Source organism: Aspergillus viridinutans (assembly GCF_018404265.1).
Source record: "Aspergillus viridinutans IFM 47045 DNA, scaffold_1, whole genome shotgun sequence".
NCBI lineage: Eukaryota > Fungi > Ascomycota > Eurotiomycetes > Eurotiales > Aspergillaceae > Aspergillus > Aspergillus viridinutans.
Window position 1 is genome coordinate 252,965 of NW_025091217.1, and position 13,019 is coordinate 265,983.

Sequence of the window (13,019 nt, forward strand, 5' to 3'; positions counted from 1 at the left end):
GTGTTAATTGGACATAAAGGACGTTGTACTTGAAGCTGCATGATCAGATCAGTCCATCCGATGGGCAACTCGTCGGTCTTTGCATGCTGCTCTCGGAGTAGCACAATCGCAGTACGTATCATCTTCCTCGGGATCTGTATGCGGTTCAGATCATACGATTATCGCAATGAATGTAAGAGAAGCAGCAGCAATATTAATCTGGCCTGCATAGATACCGTAATCATGATTAGTGACGCGCCTTGTCTGACATGATGTCTCTCGGTGTATGCTGTTTATCTGCAGATCCCGAGCAAAGGCCAGGGATCCCAAGCAGAACTGGGGAATCTTGCACAAATCCTACCATTATGGTTCCATTGTACTACCATGCTCCGCTCCGTACTACATCATCTCACTCGGCTTCCTCTCAACAAAGCACTCCCCTTGAGATAGTATCCTCCCAATGCCACAGCAACACTGGCCGCTCCCCAGAGAAGCGAGGTGTTACTGATCAACGTCCCCTCATTCACCCGTCCAATATTCGTTTCTTTCTTCTTTGCAATCAAAGACTTGCCGGTTCCTTCGGCAATATAATCATCCCACCGGACGCTGGAGAGTTCGTTCTGGTAGTCAACGACCGTACAGTGCCAGTTATTGGTGATGCGTCCATCTTTGGTTTTGTACCAGCTGCTGCAGCTGGGGTCGGCAAAACTGCTTTTTCTCAGGGCTGCCTGGATAACCTCGTTGAACTTTTTGACAGCTTCAGGCTTAGGTCGCAGTGCCAGACTCTGACCGTCCCTCTGCGCCTGGAGTACCTGGCTCACGAGTGCGCTGATGTACCTCGATTGGGCCTCGATCATCAAGATAATCGAGTTATGACCTAAGCCGTCAGCATATCTCCATTATTGAAAGTGAGTTACTAACCCAGATTAGTGTTTGGTCCATATAACATGGCGAAATTAGGCAAATCCTCCACCGTCACGCCGTAGTACGCCATCGCCCCGTCCTTCCAGGTATCCGACAGAGACCGACCATTCACCCCGTTAATCTGGATGGGATACATGAACTCGACCGTTCTGAACCCCGTCGCCGCAACAATGAGATCAAACTCCTTCATCTCGCCATCAGCAGTCTCGATCCCCGTTTTCGTAATCCGCTGGATGGGACGAGTTTCTAGGGCTACATGCTCCTTGCCCAGTGTAGGGTAGTAGTCGTCCGAGAGAAGCACCCGTTTACATCCGGGAGAATAATTCGGCGTCAACACCTCCCACAAATCCGGCCTATCGGGTAACTGCGCCCGCATGGCATCAAGACACGTCTTGCGGATTACATCCGAGAGCGCCGAATTCCCATCAACGACCGCATCAAAGAACCATTCCCGGAAGTCCATCATGAGAGCACGCTTTCGCCACCGGATGGGCGGAATGTATCTCAATAGAGCTCTTTGCATCACACCCACGGGTCTGTCCAGGCGCGGCATGATCCAGTTCGGGGTACGCCGGTAGACGGAGACGTGCGAGGCGGTTTTGGCGATTTCCGGGATGATCTGGGCGGCGGTTGCGCCTATCACTATTACTTACTATTGCTTATTGCTTAAGATGCCATGTGGTGACTTACCATTTCCAATAACGGCGATTCTCTTTCCCGTCCAGTCGTAGCTCCAATCCCACCGGGCCGAATGCATCAGCTTGCCCTTGTAGTCTTCGAGTCCAGGGATGTCAGGCATGCGGGGGACGTTCAGCTGTCCGACAGCGGAGACAAGAAAGTCGGTCGTGATTTCGTATGACTCGAGGTACTGGCTATCTTTTCCTCCGGCGACATTGACCCTGACCTTCCATTTGAGGTCGGCGTCATCCCATCGTGCTTCCTCCACAGCCGAGTTGAACCGGATATGCTTGTACAGGCCGTACTTTTGAGCGACGCCAATCAGATAATCCTGTCTCGGTCAGCTCTGGGCCTGATTTGCTGCACGACGGCAGTACCAAGATCTCCTCTTGGCCTGGATATTCCCTGGTCCAGTCGGGCTTCTGTTCAAACGAGTAACTGTACAGGGAACTCCAGACGTCGCAGCATGAGCCAGGGTAGCGGTTATCGTTCCACGTCCCTCCGACCCCGCTACTCTTCTCCAGGATGATAAAGTTGTGGCATTTGCTTCGTCTGATGAGGTCAATGGCCGTGCATAATCCTGGTCTCGTGTCAACAGTCTGCACTTGAAGTACAAGAAAAGCGTGGTACAGACCCGAGATGCCAGCTCCAATGATGACTACCGTCGAGCGGGTAAAGTCCTGATTTCCTACGTGACTTCCTACATCTGGAGCCATCTTCACGATTGAAAATGTTAAATTGAAGATCTGGTAGCTCACTACAACTACCATACCAGAGCACTTATATCAAGTACAATCACCCCGCACGAGTCAGTCACCGGCAATCCACAGCTCAGAGCTTTGTCAATACCTCGGATAGTGGACACTACGCTGTTATGACCTTATCATCGGGGAGAACTATCATGGAAAAAACCAGAGACAAAGCATAAATGGCACAACTCTGCATGCGGGGATTGCGGGGATTAAGGTTCATCTTGTGAGATTCGCAGAACTGTTTGCTGTCTGCCGAGGATATCATTGCCGCATCGTCAGATGTTGATCAATTTATTTGCAGATCATGGAGTGTATGAATTGATTTGATGGGTTAATGGCAGAGGTAAGGAGGGAGCTACTGTGTAGCGGTCAGTGGCACTGTGGTAAAGGATCAGTAATCAGGTCGCATGCTCAATTTGACCTTACTGATCCTTAGACACCTCGATTGGCCTTTTCTAAACGCAGATACTCCCTGTGTATCACTCCCTGCTGCTGTTGCTGAGCTTATATTTCTCTGGAAGCGGATGATCCCATCCTCGAAGGCAACTTCGTAGATATATTTCCATCTCAATGGCCTGTAGACACAACCTTCAGGCCAGGAACAAGGTGGAACAAATACTTCTCGAAACAGGGCAGAAGATCGAGTGTCAACACTGGTATCTCTAATGTAGCTCATAGTATAGCTAGTTTTAGGTCGTCCAGCTACATGAAAACCAAATTATTCATATGGTGAATCTTCTGATTGTGCTAATCTAACCGATTCGGAGCTAGCTCATATAGCAATAAACGATTCCTATCGTAAGGCAAGATGGCCGAGTTGGTCTAAGGCGTGAGGTTAAGGTCCACCTTAATATCAAACTGTAGAGTTTCCTCATCATCGTATGATGGCGTGGGTTCGAATCCCACTCTTGTCATTCAATTTCTTTTTCATTTATGAATTTACTTTTTGCCATCTATTTTTGCTTAATTTCCAAACATAATTCATGATTGGTAAACTCTTGGGCTCTAAAGCCCAAAGTAACCTTGCCCTCGATCAACAGACAGAAACTCGCCCAGTTTATATCTGGGACGCGCCAACAGGATGAGAATACTTGTATGATATCCCTCATAATCGCAGCAGTGTAGCTGACAAACGCATATAATGTATATTCAAAGAAAGTCTATATACAAGCCAAGTCTAAACTTCTCCCATCAATGAATCCGCAGACGCCATGATCTAGTATAATCCTCGTGTAGTCATCATACGCTTCAAACATTAACCAAAACAAAATAGCGTGTCGTGCACATGCCTTAGGTCGCAGTATTGGCGCAAGTAAAGCTAGCGTTGGAGGAGTCGTCATGGATAGCCTTGCCGGAGACGTACAATCCCAGACCACACTGCTTTTGATTAGTCTCCTTTATCTTGGATCACAATCCAGAGAACTTACCATGGTAGCACCGATAACGACGATCAACATGTTGATAATCGTCAAGCAGATCTTCCGAGGAGAGGAAAACCATCTACCCCAATTGATGTGCAACCAGTACACGCCGGGGAGACCGTAACTGAACCAACTGGCGAAGAGGGAGCTCTGTGTCCTATTAGCTTGTGATCCCAACAGGTCGAGGTTTATGACATACAATCAAGCTGACAATATTGGTGAAAGAAGGAATACCCTCGGCAATGATCCAGGCAATGATCCAGCAACTCAACCCAATGGCAATCCATGAGCCAACAGAGACAAGATCGCGCTTGTGCATGCGACCAGACTTGCGGAAGATGCGGACATAGATGTATTTCAATCCAACGTGGCCATTGACGACACCGGCTCCCACAATCTATCATCTTGTGAGCGTTCGCACAGAGAGCATGAGGTGAGATTTGGACCTACAGTAGGAATTGCAATACCGTAGGCAACTTTCTTCAGTAAAGGACCGGCAGAGCCCAGCGCCGGCGATACAATGTCGTTTCCAACGTAGTAATAGATGACGATGGCAGCTGTGACGTAGAGCGCAATCTCGAAGAACTGCAGCATGCACAGGGACTTGGTAAACTCTTTGGGGTCCTCCATTTCCGCAATGAGACCAAAGAACGCAACGTGGGCACAGTACGCGAAGACAATGTTGGTCACACCAGTGAAGGCGTGATAGATGTTGGTCTCGGCGGTAACACTGATGTTAGCTCCTCCCTTGTACTGGACGGCAACGCCAATCATGGTGATCATCACCGCGGAGAAAATACTCAGGAAGGCTGGAGTTTGTCAGTAATCAGTTCCAGGGAAAATCGAAAGGGCACTCACATGCAAAGGAGATATATGTCAAGTTCTTGATCGTCCGAGGTAACGAGAGCACCATACAGATGATCATGCCGACAATGCTAAAGACGATCGAGCAGGTGCCGTGGTCCGTAATTGTGTTCATCATGACGGTAAAGGTGACAATATGACTGCCCATAATGAAGATTGAGAACAGAATCTGGCCCAGACCGAATAGCTCGCGACCGAATCGACCCATGAGGATTTCTCCCGCATCAGCAAGGTTGTGGATATGAGGATAGCATTGTCGGAATTGCCCAATCGTGTAGCCCGTGTACAGCGCCAGGATACCGAGGCCGACTATCAAGATGATCGCGCTGCGACAATTAGTGACGAGCGCAGTTGCCGTCAAGCGCACACTTACGGGACCAGACCGAGAGCTTTCAGAGTTGCCGGCAAGGAGAGTACACCGAGAGAAACCGATTCAGCGATCATAACTAATCAGGGAGACGCGTCAGATTCACGTCGACTTGACCATTTCCATTCAGCAGCTTACACATTCCACATTGCCTGCTCAAGTCCTCCGTCAGCGATCAACTCCCTTGTTTAGACAGTCCGGGACGCGCAATACGTACCACCACTTGAGCGTCTTGTACTTGACTTCTGCATTTTGCTCGTCGCCGAAAGGGTCAATGTAAGGGGTATTGTCGATTGGTTTCAAGTCGGCACCGTCATCAATCGCCTTCTCTTGATCCTTCTGCTTGGCCTCGATGGGTTCCGATGGCGGGGGGACGCCCTCCAACATCATTGTCTTCTTTCTTTTCCTCTGGGATGGCAGTGACAAGAATGAATTCTACCGAGCAACGGATGGAGGACGAGCTATTTGACGAGGCAGCAAGACGAAATAGAGGGTGAGGATGTGACGATATGAGTGGCAGGTGAAAAAATTTCTGGACGTCAGCCAGGTGGGTCGTGGCAATGAATCTCGGTGTTGGTGTTGACTGGAGAACGCGGAGATATCAGTTGACTGAGAAAATCGATTGGTAATTGCATTAGAAACAAGGAGATAAACAATTCCAGAAGACATGCGAAGCCCCCAGATGCCGGGGCACAATCGGCAGTAATGGACCGTGTGTCATGGCTGCTGCTGTTTCTGAATCTGGCATGGAAAGTGTCATCGTCTAGGTAAACTTCCTAATCGGCATGCAGCGACTGAAGCTCTGCTCAGGAACAGATCCTGCGGCTGTGGAGCTTATTTGTGACTAACAGGAATTGCCGTCCAATCATCACTGAGGATCTTTCAACAATTGAGTAACGGGAATGGCTCCACTTCCGCCCTCTGCCGCCGCAACCGAATCTAGCCGCTTTTTCATGCGCCCTCATTGGCCCGATATACTTCCCTCGGTTTAGTTCCTTTTGGGAGGGCCACCTGGGAATCACTGTTATTAATGCTGTGCGCTTTCTGCCGGGATGCCAGACATTTTGAGACTTTGAAATCGATGCCTCAACATCAGATGGTCGAGGGATTGCTAGAACTCCGGACTGGACTGCATTTGCGAAATGCAGACTTGCATCCACCGCTGAGATGTTTCGCTTATGGGATGCTGCTCATGGAAATGGTTTACAGATCAGCAACCACTAAATGCTCCGTTGGTATATGCTCGTTAGAATTGTGTTCCATATCTTGCCACCTTCATCATCAGCGCAGCTCATCTCCATTATGGCCCGAGAAGGCTTTGCTCATTTCTCCCTCAGCTCTGACAGCAGCTTGTCTTCACATTGGGCAAGTATGGGAACCAGACTTTGGAATTCTGCACAGTACTGTGGCTGGTGTTGCTTTTCCTGAATGAGTCCTGTATAATGCGAGCTTTTGGCGCCGACGTTCTTCCTACCCTGCTACTGCTGAGGTTCTCATCTGATGTCGTCAAGATTGATCATGCAGTCTGGGATACCCCATACTCCGCATCCCACGCTCAACGAGGATCGTCCCACATGAGTGTACGTAAGGGGTTGCGAGGATAGTCGATGTGGTCAGTTCGAAGCATGACGATATTATCTCGGAATCAATGGAGAAGGGAGTTGGAGACGATGTGTCAAGGAATCTCGGAGAGCCAGGTTCTCGACACTGTCGTATTGGAGAAGATGGATCCCACGAGTAAATTATATTGGAGTATGGCAAACCGTGCCTCTCCCTGTTGCGTACGAATGAGGTTCCTGACCTGCAGATATCCGGGATCTGTTGAGTGCTTCGTACTTGAGCCTGAAGTGCTAAGTTCACTACTTTTAGTGGTCATTAAGCGACGATCGCAGAAGGGCCGTTTGTAATCTCTGCAGCGTCATTGCAAGTATAGGACTAGGGATTTGCAGCCTGGGAGCCTTAGGCAGCTGGATTAATCACCTGACATTCAGTGTCAGGTGACTTTGTCCCTTTCAAACGAGTATGAAATCACGTGACACCACATACTGCAGCATAAAATGCAGTTTATGCAACTTCTGTCTTCTTCGATCCTTAAATTGTGCAGATCAAAGGATCAAGCCAATAAGAAGATGCAGAGAAGGATAGGCTTTACACCTCTCCGCAAGGGTCTTGAGATGTCAAACCCAAGTGGTTGATAATTTTAGATGGTGGTGATCTCGGTGTATCTACTTGCAAAAACTTCGGCCTTCAGGGGCAAAACGCTCTGCTTCAATGTCGACGGGAAACTAGAGTCCGTCTTGTGGACATGGATCATGTATGATCAGTCTCTCTCCTGTCTACTCCGTAACGCCAAAGACTATGTTATCGCCATAGCAGAATGCTGCCTTGGTCATATCCTCTTCATGGGCTTCTGATCTTCCTTTTTGCTTTTTTCTTACCGTGTGAAGGTGCTTTTGTACGGCATTTTCCATGTGAGACATCAGTCTTGAATCGTTTGTTGGATGTCAATCTCCACATTGACAGCCTATCCGGTAGCATTCATACGTCCGAAAATGCAAGGACATTGTCGTTAACCCTGCTGGGTTTCTACAATGCATCACAAGTTTCCTGTACCGACGTCCAATTGACGGAGGAGAATGACTTGCGCTTCCGAGTGCTTGGCTACCCTGTTGGCCGTCTAGATCGGGTTCAAAAGCTGTGTTATTCTCCTCCAGCTCTTTGGAGGCTGTAAATAGGGTCCTGAATCTCCCTAAACTCTGCTGAACTGTCATCAGGCCGGAGTCTCTACAAGTCTCCAAATGGGAATTGACTTACTCCCTTGCATATGGCCATCCACTTCAAACTCTTGCCGGGGAATTTGAATTCAGTCTGCCTGATGGCACTAATATTGGCTGTGCGGGTGCCCGAATTACTCCCGACATTGGGACTGCTGCCTCGGCAGCCTTTACCTATCTTCCAGCCGCCATCATCCTCCTGGTGGGCATAGCTTCGTGATGCAGGCACACCCAGCAGAGAAGACGCTCAGTGCCCGAGCACGGAACCAACTTCGCACCTCAGGATTCAATAAGAATGGTTGTGGTCGATGTGGCCGACTACGTGCGGTACCTCCAGTTCATCTTCCTGGCTGGTTCCCTCACGATGGAATACCCAGGTTTCTACCAGCCTATCGTCAGCCAACTGGCGTGGTCATCGCTGTTATTTTGGAGCGGACCCATCGATCACGGCTTCACGTATCCCGGGATAGAAGACGGAATTTACGCGACCAACGGTACCTGTGGACTGGAGTACATGGCGCAGAATCTCGGATTTCCCTCCATGTTGGATATCATGTTCGACGCTCTGATAAATCTGTGCATTGTTGTATCTGGGATCGTGATCATAGTCCTGGTGGTATGGCTGATCGAGTGTGGATCGCGGAATGGCGCAACATTCGATTCTGCCCTTGCGAAAATCCCAGAAGCAAGCCGTAGCATTGTGGGCGTCACGCTTCTGTTCTTCAGCCTCCCTCTCTTGGCGTACCTGGCGTATCCATTTGTCCTCGTCGGACACCTGCCCAGTTACCGCATTTGTCTGATGGTCTTGATGATTGGGGTCCTCATTGACTCGAACCTCTTCATCGCTCGCTATCAGACGATACAGAAACCGAGGAGATCCGATCACGACTCTTCCAAGGCGTCCCCTCGGTTTCAGACCGCCATGGAGTATATCGCTTATTATCTTCTTTACTGCCTTCCACTCATTCAGGGTCTAGCTATCGGTGGTCTGCAGCTCTGGGGCTGGGTACAGCTACTCCTGCTCGGCGGATGCGAAGTGGTCATTCTCGCCCATCTTGTTCTTCAGCAAAGGACGAAACTTATCTTTTCGAAAAGCGCCTGGTGTACTGCTGTCCGCTTGTTGACGCTCATCCTGAGTGTTGCCTTTGTGTGCCCGTCCCGCGAGATAACAAGGCAATGGATAGGCTATTTCATCTTGGTTCTCCATGGTGTTGTAGTCGTGCTCGGCTTTTTGTTCATCTCGCTCTGGCATATAGGACGGTTCGCCGTTAAAGGACCCGATCGTAGGTTTGCCTGCGATCCATGGGTGGGTTCAGGTACAGTTCCGGTTAGTCTCGACTCTGCCTTTCTATTTCAGCAAGCTTACTTGTGTCCAGCATTTGAACCTAGCCGAGCTCCCAAGCCCAAGCGACAAACGCCGGAAACTAGACGGGAAAAATCTGGAGGTCAATTCTTTCGACAGCATCTCCGATCGCTACCGTCCAGGTTCCTCGCGCAGAATTTACAGAGACTTTGAAGACCGTCCAGATATGCCGAACTTTCCTACTTTGCCAGACGCCACAGCGCCATATTCACCAAACGCTTCGACGTTTTACAGGCCCCCACGATCTCATAATGGCAGGGTCGCTTCTCATGAGCACGAGAACGCCGACTCTGGTTCGATCGTTCCAGCCCTCGAGTCATCCGAGTCGGCGCAGACAGATTTCAACTCGTCGCCACATTCAAGCTCAAGCGACGCCTTCGACGAGCTGTTACGATTGCCAAGCAAGTCGGGCGTCGACTATTCAGTCCGTGAATCGGATTTGTATTATGGCCGACGTCGTGATGTTTCAGGGCCGTCACAAGAGTCCTTAAATGAAAGCACGGACAAGGGCCAGTCGAGTCGACAGACATTCTTGAATTGGAAACGCAGTTCTGCCGAGCGATTCAAACATAAGAAGACAAAGGGGAAGGGTTTTCAAGTAATGAGACCATCGCGGCCAATGTAAGTCCGTTTTCGGACTGCAGCACCTTCTTCCCTCGAAGTTTGTCTATATCTATCGAAATGGCTAGTCGTGGGCGTATAAACCATGGCCCAGCACTGTTGGCGTCACTAGTCGCCATGACCATGGTGCCAAATCTAACCAGCATCACTTTTCAGGATGTCTTGCACAGGAACCGTCGGGTAGCACGATGGCTTTTCCAGATCAAAGGTTGCATGTACTGCACTGTTTGCATGACCACGTCGGCGCCGGGTCACGCTCGGCCAGCAAAGACCTATTCCGTCAGTCTGGGATTCAGGATTCATCTATCGTACCAGTTACCTGCTAGGCCCACAATCCGTTCGCACCTCGCTCACCTTCCAGTGGGGGAGCGAAGCGCTTTGGTCCGTCATCGTACCGATCATCATCAGCCTTGCTAACAGAATCACCCTGTCCAGGCGTATAGACGAGATCTTACGGACGCTCCTAGTACGGTTCATTATCTAACATAGGTCGTTTCTTCCGAGACGTGGCCTCCAACCGCAGACATCATTTGCACGGGCTCCCACACCTATCGGGCACAGGGCGTCGGTTGATCAGGCGGAATTATGTGTGCCCAGACTGATACAGATCAAGCGCCGACCACTTCCTATCCCTGGAAATGCGCTTGGAGTTCGAGACGCCCAACCCCAAATCACGTGTTGGCCCGATGGATGCTCATCAGCGGCCGCCACGGATGATTTCCTTGAGGATTGTTCGCCATTCACGTTACTGGAGGCTAGCTTGTCATAGACGGATAACAACCGGTGTAGTTGTGGGGGTGTGCGTGCCCCTGTGCCCCGCGAGACAGCCTGTATTGACGGCGATTCATTGGTCCAGAAGAAACTATGTGTAAGAGCTTCACTTGGGATCTGCGATACAACCGCATTCCCCGCATCGTCGACTCTCCTCATCCTGCTGCCACCTCTCAATGATCGGCTTCAGTTGTGTGCCGAGATCCGAGCAGTGAAAGACCTCCTCGCGGATGATTGTAGGCGAAGAATGATTTCCCTTGGTACAGTACCATCGCAGTCGATCGAGAGATTCCGCCGGTCGTTGTCGTTCCATGACGAGACCGATGGTATCTTTGTATCTGACGGGGTTGTGGGGTGTGTTTCCTACATGTGTCAGCCTAATCGACTGTGAGTTTGGAATACGCACCTGGAAGAAGGAACATGTCGCCCTCTTTGATAGGGATGTCGCGGAATGTGTCGTTCTCTATAATCCGGAGAAGCATGTCGCCTTTGACTTGGTAGAACCATTCCTGCTCATTAGTCTAGCTCAGCTTATGTTGTTGGAACATACTTCGGTTTCATTCACTGGAGCTGTCAGTTATAGTTCTTCTATATCTAGAGGGATCGTACCATGATAGTCATTTCGTTCGTTGGGTCCTCCCACTGCCATCAGGATAAAGTCATTCCCCTGATGGAGACAGCAGTTGTTGACTGGGGGCCGTAATTTGTCCTCATTTTCGGCCAACCAGGTGGCCCAGGACAGGGGATTGAGGATCGTCATGTTGATCTGGATTGCAGGTTGTCATGCATGTCCGATGATGTCTACTGGGTATTTATCAATGCATCGGATGCTATCTGGATGGGATCCGTATACGCCCCGCATATAATACGGATCGAGATAACCTGGGGTCGATAATATGTTTCTCTTCTCCAATTTCATCGAATTGTCATCGATAACATAGCCGTCATAATCATAGTAATTAACTGTCAGAAGATCATCAAAATGGGAAGCTGTTGTACAAACCACCGCCTCCTCCGCATCGACATGCACACCCATATTATGCCCCCCTCGTTCCCCGACCTCTCCTCATATCCCTCCAACACTCCTCCCCCATCATCTTCAGACTCAGACTCATCCACCGCATCAGCCTCGGAATCACCATGGCTCACCCTCCGTCCAAACCCCACCAACCCAGACGAAGTAGACATGTACATAGGCGACCGCTTCTTCCGCACCGTCGAGAAAAACTGCTACGACACGGCAACAAGACTAGCCGAGATGGACGACGCAGGGACAGACGTCCAGGTCCTCAGCACAATCCCCATCCTCTTCTTCTACGACCAGCCCTCCGCCCCCGTGATCGTCCTAGCTAGACACCTAAACAACCACATCGCCTCCGTCTGCCGACAACACCCAACCCGGTTCCTCGGTCTCGCAACCGTGCCCTTACAAGACGTCCCCGACGCCGTCGCAGAGCTGCACTGCGCAAAGCACGAGCTAGGCCTGCATCCGTTCTGGGCTGCATGCGAGGAACTAAACATGCCCGTCTTCGTGCATCCGCTCGGCTACACCTGGCCGAAGGAGAACCCGCGCCGCTGGGCAAAGTACTGGAGTAGCTGGCTCATCGGGATGCCGTGCAAAACGGCGCTAGCGCTGCATCTGCTGATCTGCTCGGGGACGCTGCTGAAATTCCCGAAACTGAGGCTGTGTTTCGCGCATGCGGGAGGGTCGTTCCCGGCGTTACTGGGGCGGATCCAGCATGGGTATGACTGCCGGCCGGATCTGGTGGCGGGGGATGCGGGCGGTGTCACCCCCACCGAGCATGCGACTGTGCGTGAGAATATCTGGATTGACAGTTTGACGCATGATGTTGAGTTGCTGGAGTATCTGGTTAAGAAGGTTGGGGCGCATAAGATGATCATGGGGAGTGATTACCCGTTTCCGCTTGGGGAGGTGCCGGAAGCTGGGAGGATGATTGCAAAGGATGGACGGTTAGAGGGATTCTTGTCTTGGAGGCAGCGGGCTGAGATTCTTGCGGGAAATGCGCTGAGGTTTTTGGATCTGGATAAGGATGAGACGTGGAAGGGGTTGATGGAGGAGAGGTGGCGGATGTTTGAGAAGGTATATATCAAGTGATTTACATTAGAACTAATTAATGGACTTTCTTACCGTAATGAACACACAGATTTTCTGCTCTTTTTCTTTCTCCATTAGCCGGTGGCTCTTCCTCTTTCTCGATATCTGCATCTTCTGGACTCCAGTCGGCGAGATGGAACAACCCGTTCATCCAGGCTGTATCCGGCATGGACGAAAACATACCACCTCCTAGAACAGATTGTTCCAACCCAGTCCAAGGTTCAAAGTGCGCCGAGGCAGCGTCATATTACTCCAGCTATTATTACCTTAGGGTTCTACATACCTGTGAATGTGATTGCGGAATACTGACAAATCATATCCGCTGATCCCGCTCTCCGCCGGGTTGCCCGACTTATCCTCGGCTTTGGGACAGTTTGCTTCTCTTCTTT

At 50.3% G+C, this 13,019-nt stretch overlaps 5 protein-coding genes and 1 non-coding gene across 6 annotated transcripts; 3 read left to right on the top strand and 3 right to left on the bottom strand.

Annotated features, from left to right (window-relative positions):
* Positions 1-383: 383 nt before the first annotated feature.
* Positions 384-2,297, bottom strand: Aspvir_000064 (flavin-containing monooxygenase; the record flags this gene model as incomplete). Its single annotated transcript, XM_043265209.1, has 4 exons — positions 384-856; positions 901-1,539; positions 1,594-1,912; positions 1,959-2,297. The coding sequence occupies 4 exons, from the start codon at positions 2,295-2,297 to the stop codon at positions 384-386; spliced, it is 1,770 nt and encodes a 589-aa protein (XP_043121144.1).
* Positions 2,298-3,135: 838 nt separating this feature from the next.
* Aspvir_000065 lies at positions 3,136-3,247 on the top strand. Its single transcript has one exon. It is a non-coding gene; the product is annotated as a tRNA-Leu (tRNA).
* A 376-nt stretch (positions 3,248-3,623) lies between these two features.
* On the bottom strand, positions 3,624-5,372 carry Aspvir_000066 (putative amino acid transporter; the record flags this gene model as incomplete). The annotated part of the gene is made up of 8 exons (XM_043265210.1): positions 3,624-3,710; positions 3,761-3,904; positions 3,954-4,151; positions 4,205-4,563; positions 4,613-4,944; positions 4,992-5,064; positions 5,124-5,137; positions 5,203-5,372. The coding sequence occupies 8 exons, from the start codon at positions 5,370-5,372 to the stop codon at positions 3,624-3,626; spliced, it is 1,377 nt and encodes a 458-aa protein (XP_043121145.1).
* Positions 5,373-8,054: 2,682 nt separating this feature from the next.
* Aspvir_000067 (uncharacterized protein) lies at positions 8,055-9,747 on the top strand (the record flags this gene model as incomplete). Its single annotated transcript, XM_043265211.1, has 2 exons — positions 8,055-9,065; positions 9,136-9,747. The coding sequence occupies 2 exons, from the start codon at positions 8,055-8,057 to the stop codon at positions 9,745-9,747; spliced, it is 1,623 nt and encodes a 540-aa protein (XP_043121146.1).
* Positions 9,748-10,620: 873 nt separating this feature from the next.
* Positions 10,621-11,274, bottom strand: Aspvir_000068 (3-hydroxyanthranilate 3,4-dioxygenase; the record flags this gene model as incomplete). Its single annotated transcript, XM_043265212.1, has 3 exons — positions 10,621-10,877; positions 10,921-10,977; positions 11,124-11,274. The coding sequence occupies 3 exons, from the start codon at positions 11,272-11,274 to the stop codon at positions 10,621-10,623; spliced, it is 465 nt and encodes a 154-aa protein (XP_043121147.1).
* Positions 11,275-11,496: 222 nt separating this feature from the next.
* Positions 11,497-12,630, top strand: Aspvir_000069 (amidohydrolase family protein; the record flags this gene model as incomplete). Its single annotated transcript, XM_043265213.1, has 1 exon — positions 11,497-12,630. The coding sequence occupies one exon, from the start codon at positions 11,497-11,499 to the stop codon at positions 12,628-12,630; it is 1,134 nt and encodes a 377-aa protein (XP_043121148.1).
* Between the last annotated feature and the right edge of the window lie 389 nt (positions 12,631-13,019).